The sequence below is a fragment of the Macadamia integrifolia genome, chromosome 10 (assembly GCF_013358625.1).
Source record: "Macadamia integrifolia cultivar HAES 741 chromosome 10, SCU_Mint_v3, whole genome shotgun sequence".
NCBI classification, from domain to species: domain Eukaryota; kingdom Viridiplantae; phylum Streptophyta; class Magnoliopsida; order Proteales; family Proteaceae; genus Macadamia; species Macadamia integrifolia.
This window is the reverse complement of record NC_056566.1, coordinates 19,042,217-19,048,027: the sequence shown is the minus strand read 5'-3', so window position 1 is coordinate 19,048,027 and position 5,811 is coordinate 19,042,217. Positions and strand designations below refer to the sequence as shown.

General features: G+C 35.8%; 1 protein-coding gene across 1 annotated transcript; it reads left to right on the top strand.

The window, feature by feature from the left end:
• Positions 1-3,632: 3,632 nt before the first annotated feature.
• Positions 3,633-4,350, top strand: LOC122090735. Its single transcript, XM_042660425.1, has one exon. The coding sequence runs from the start codon at positions 4,023-4,025 to the stop codon at positions 4,215-4,217; it is 195 nt and encodes a 64-aa protein (XP_042516359.1). The 5' UTR covers positions 3,633-4,022; the 3' UTR covers positions 4,218-4,350.
• The last annotated feature ends 1,461 nt before the right edge of the window (positions 4,351-5,811 follow it).

Here is a 5,811-nt window from a genome sequence, read left to right as displayed (position 1 = left end):
TTCAATTCCTAAAAGAATGGTCTTGAGGACAAGACCAATTTTAGGGGGATGGATTGTTACGTATGTGGGTTTTTGGGTGATGTGGCATGAGTGTAGTTTATTTGTAGTTATTTTTATAATTTAATATTTATGTTGTTAGTAATTATTGGGTAGTTTTATAGGAGTTATAGTTAATGGGAAAAGTGTTGTTCGTGGGTCAGAGGAGTTTAACTATTTTGAATTCCTATTTAAGTAGTATTACTTTGAATGAAAGATAAACTTGAATAATAATTGGTTACTATGTTTTCTCTATTTTGAAAAGGAGATCATGGCTTCCTCGATAAGGCCAAGAGGTTGGCTACCTCCCAATTAGCCGAGACCCCAAGCTTGGTCAGTAAAACGACTTATCTATCTTTTTTCTTATTTTATTTCTTAATTCATGTTTGATCTCTTTCTCCTATGTTCTCTCCCTCTCTATCGTGTACTTATCATCTGGTATCAGAGAATGGTCCTATGACTATGGGTATGAATATTGAGATCATCGAAACTATGCGTTCATTTATTCAGGACATGATGGTGATTTCTAATGAAATGCTAAGAATTTGTCAACATGTCCAAAAAAGTTTGGCTGAATTGAGGAAGAAGAAGACAAAGAAGAAAACGAAGTAAACGAAGCAAAAGAAGACAAATAAGAAGAGGAAGAAGAACAGTAAGAAGATAATGATGAAAAAAAAAAAGAAATGAAGAAAAAGAAGAAGAAGACTGTACCATATATCAATTCCTTCAAGAAGATGTCCATTTTTACAATTAGATTCGTGCGTCTCGAATTAACTATTCCAGATTTATTGACTACAGTTTTTACTATCAAAATATGGGATCCTAGTGATCCTCGAAGACAAGGACAATTCGAGGGGGAATGATTGTTACGTACTTAACTTTCTCATAATAATAATAATAATAATAATAATAATAATAATAATAATTATTATTATTATTATTATTATTATTATTGTATTTGTATGTGGGTAGGAGTTACTGTTACAGTGGAGTGTTAAATAGTTAAAAGAAGTTAGAGATAAATATGGAAGTAGAAGTAGTGGATCATAGATAGAGTGTATGATGTGGGAATACGTGAAGCAAGATTTGTAATTACTTGTTAATCCTATTAAATAGGAATTCAAAGTAGTTAAACTTCTCTCACCCACGTACAACACTTCTCCCATTAATTATAACTTTTATAAAACTACCCAATAATTACTAACAACATAAATATTAAATTATAAAAATAACTACAAATAAACTACACCCATGCCACGTCACCCACAAATCCATGTACGTAAAACTCCTAGCCCTATGTATAACAATATAAGGAAGTAAATAACCGTACTAATCCACTTATAACTGCAATAGTCGTCAACTCAGCTGGAGTAACATGCGTTGCACACAATCGGGCAGTAACTTCACTTTCAAGTATTTTAACTCCGTAATCTAATCGTACCTAGGCTTTCCTCAATCCTGAATCCTGATCCCTTTCTCTTTGCAATAAAAGCTTATTTGACTCATCATTGTGAGTTGCTGATCTCCACAACTCACTGCATCTTAAAGGGATTAGGATGGTTAATCTATGGAGGTTTGGACTCTCGAACATGGTTTCAAATATTGGTATCGTATTGATCATATCTTACACATATTTGATTGATTCAGATCAGGTGTTTGTATTGTTTCAAAGGTAAAATAGTAAAAAAATGATATACGTTTTGAAAAAAGCAAAGGGCAAAAGTGACCGATATGCATCAATCCTTACTGATGTCTATCTATATTGATCTTGGCATATTGACATCGATTCCAATAACTAAATCTTTGCTCTTGAATCGTTTCTGAACCTACAGGCTATGTCTAAACACGTTAGGGGTCACTCTCAAATAGAAAACTTTGTAAAAAAAGAAGCCTAGAAAATAAAGTGGCCAAACATAACGAGGGATGAAATGACTGCCCCACCCATGAAAAAATAGAAATCCAATTCATGTTGATACAACCCTATGTGCTCCCATCACCGCACTAGCGTAGAGACTAGAGACCAAGTTGCTTTTTAGGAAACCTTTTCCCAAATAAAATAAATAAATAAAAATTTCTCATCACTTCTCGGAATTTACCCTTATTTACTCATATTCTTTGTCTACCTTTGATTCTCTCAAAAAACGGAACTCATATCTCACCTTCTCTCCTTCTCTCCTACTATTTCAAAATGGCCAAAATACCCCTCAATGGCTCAATCTACTCCAAGTCAAACATTGATATGTATGGGATAAGATCATGAGACCCATAAGAGAAGCATCACCGGAATGGGCTCCTTTAGGGGGTGTTTGGTTCAGTAAATCAAATGGTGTATATATCGGATATGAATGTCAATCTTTTGATAGACATTCTTCTGAATTATGTTTCTTTCTGAAAAATCGTTTGGTTTCCTTGAGGTAGGGGTGTCAATCGGTCGGTCCGGCTCGGTTTTTGTCCGGGTTGAGTCATTTTCGGTGTGGGAAAGCTGAAACCGAAACCAAACCAATAAGAAAATTCCGATTTTGGTTTGGTTTCGGTTTCGGTGCGGTTTGGTTTCGATTTGTCTTTGGTTTGTCTTAAATCGATTTATAACCAGGTTGATTTTGGTTTTTGGTCCAGTTTGGATTCAACTTTCCATACAAATGTATACAAAATTATGCAAATTTTGATTTTTTTTTTAATGAATTTTGGAGTGTTTCGGTTTCTTACCGGTTTGGTTTCAGTTTCGGTCCGGGTTTTGAGCCAGTTTTGGTTTGGTTTCAGGTTCATCTGGTTTCCAGTGAGGTTCGGTTTAGTTTTGGGGTTGCAATACTCCAAACCGAACCGAACAATAAGGCTTCGGTTTGGTTCGATCTGTGTTGTTATCGGTTTGGTCCGATCGATTTTACCGATTCGATTTAGGAATTGACACCCCTACCTTGAGGCTAGTATATGTTTCTCGCGGGTTGAGCTATTGGCTTCCGTAGAGAACTTCTTTCCGCTTTCTCCTTTTATATTAGGTGGTAAAAAGGTTGTTCAAATCTGAGTTTAAGTATTGAGGTAAACTCAGATTTGGAACACATCCTTTGTAATATGGTCATTCATGGAAAGTAGGGTGCTCACTTATGAAGGTCAATCTAGTGGAACCAAACAGCTCCAAAAATTAAGAATTATCATTCTAAAGAATGTCATCCCAAAGATTTATCGAACCAAACACCCCCTTCCAGTGTTATAGGGAGTGAACTGCACATCTAAAGATGAGGAACGCTTAGATATGCAACCTAGGACATTCCCAATAGTTGGATGTACGTTAAAGTGCGTGTAGCGCTACATATGATTTTTTCTTTTTTTTCTTTTTTCAATAAGCTACATACAATCTCAAATATTCTCAATCCAGCATCGCCACCTAGAGAGTCAAAGTCCAAAATATATTTACCAAAGAAGCATAACATAACCTTTGTTTTCCCCCTAAGTTTGTTGTTGAAGTTCACAAAGTGCAATGAATAGGGGTGGGGACCCGGTGGCAGGGTCAGAGTGGACTTATGGCAAAACTTTATTTTTGAAGAGGGTGAAACGAAGTAAATGGGGAGAAAGTGTGAAAAAGTAGTAGTAGTTTGTGTACAGTGTACTGCACTGAGTACTCTCAACAACGAGAAGAAGATGATATATGAGACTATATATGTGAAGGACGAAACCAACCGACAAGTGAAAAATAAGGACAGATGACGAAAGGAGAGCTCTGAGTTCAGACGACGAGAGAGACAGAGACAGGTGTGACTTTGGGGTGGACACTCCAATCTTTACGACGCCACATTTCATATTCCTTCCTCCTCTGGGATTTGAAATCTTAAATTTGGTATTCCTTACTTCGTGCTGCTGCTGCTGCTGTTGTTGTTGTTTGTTGTTGTGAGTTGTGACTGTGGGTTTGGGGGTGTGGTGCTGTGGGCTGGAGAGGCGGAGAGGCGGAGAAAAAAAAGAGAGGATATCTATATCTATATATATATATACATATGGCGAATCAACTGGGGAACTTGGTAGAATCGATCAAGTCGAAGGTGAGAGCTCTGAAGAAATCCAAGAAACCATATGTAAAGATGGACAAGAGTTCCAGCGTTAAGGTCGAGATCCGAAGCAGGCGTGCCAGAAAGCTTATCGACCAGACTTTGAAACTCGCCGATCGTCCCGGAAAGAAAAGCATTTCTTAAATCTTTTTTCACTCCTCACTCTTCACCACCGCCGCTCCTCCTCTTCGAGAAGGAAAAATTAAAAGTAAGTGGTTGTGTCTCTTGTACTTTTTCGATCCTTGCCAGAACATAAATAAAAAAGGTCTTCTCTTTATCTCTATCTTCCCTCGTCTCAATCTTCAAAGTGACTATCTATCTATCTATCTATCTATTTATCTTTCAGTTTAGTTTGTCTATCTCTTTCTTCTTCGCAACTTCTCCGGCATGCCGGATCTCCGCCGGAGTCTGTTTTAGCAAATGGAAGATGGAAGGTTTGACTTGGTTAGGGTTTAATTTGAACCAAGTTGTTGAAAGGGAAAGAGAAGAAAAAAGAGGGCGGGGGGACGATAGTAATTAGGAATTAATTAAAGTCCTTTAAATTAAATTAAGAGAAGAGATGTATTCTTCCCCATGGAAATAAGAAAGACCAAACACCGACTTAAAAAATTAGTATATATGTATGATGCACGCTGCATTGCAGATACGATAAATTGATTATATATTTATATAAAATGGCAATAATATGATATACCGCACAACAGCCTTGCTACCTACTGTGTCCATGTAGACAGCATTTACAAATTGGGCTTCTAGATTGGGAGCCCGGATCAGGTCGGTTCTAGTTCGTACATCCCTTTTACTGACTCATGTAATTCACTAAAGTTTGCTATTGAGGTTACCTATAAAACTGTTATCACCTTGTACGAGGACTTTATCTGGACTCTCTATGCCATGGTCATCTGGATGATTGGAATATGGGATTGATATAAGGGTGGGGATTAATGATGATTGTTGCTGAGAAAATCGAAACCGTCAAGGGGTGATAGAGAGGGACCACTAAAGAGAGAGAGAGATGATTCTATTTGAGTGAAGTATGACCATCCTAATCTAGAAAAACTTTTTCTCCATTTTAATTTCACCACTTTTCGAGTGAAGTATGACTTTGGGTTATTCCCTTTTCAAACCATCTATTTGGTCACACAATTTATCCCTATGTTCTAAAAAGTGTAACTTGTCATCAAAGTGATGAACTAAGATGTTTAACCTTCTATTAATTAAAAGTTATTTAATTCAAATAAAAAATGATTTTCAAAAACTTAAATATTATTTAATAAAATAGTTATGTAAAATAACATAATTTACCTTCATTAAATAATGTATTATGTTAAAAGGTTAAAACATAAGATGACAATATGATTATAATATTTTTTGCGCTTTTTCTATAACTAACTGCACATTCATCCTTTCTCATAAGATTCTTGGTTGCACATGACCCATTGACTTTCTGAAATACTTAAAGACGATAGGATTCAAAGTCTAACAATCATAATGATAAGAAAAAAAATTATTCCACACAAAAAAAGATGACTTGACAATTTTGACCATTGATTTGTCACATTTCAACCTCCGCTTTAAATATTTATTTATTTATTTTTCGTAGAACCACTATAAATCACTCACCCTCTTATCTACATACATACAACCTCATGATCTATGGACTTAATTATGGTTTAAATTAAATTTTTATGCTTTATTTTGTCATGATCAAAGTATCATAGGCATTTGGCGTTTAGAA

Bases quoted from the DNA above. Each gene is read 5' to 3' on its own strand.
- LOC122090735 (XM_042660425.1), top strand. From the start codon at position 4,023: ATGGCGAATCAACTGGGGAACTTGGTAGAATCGATCAAGTCGAAGGTG.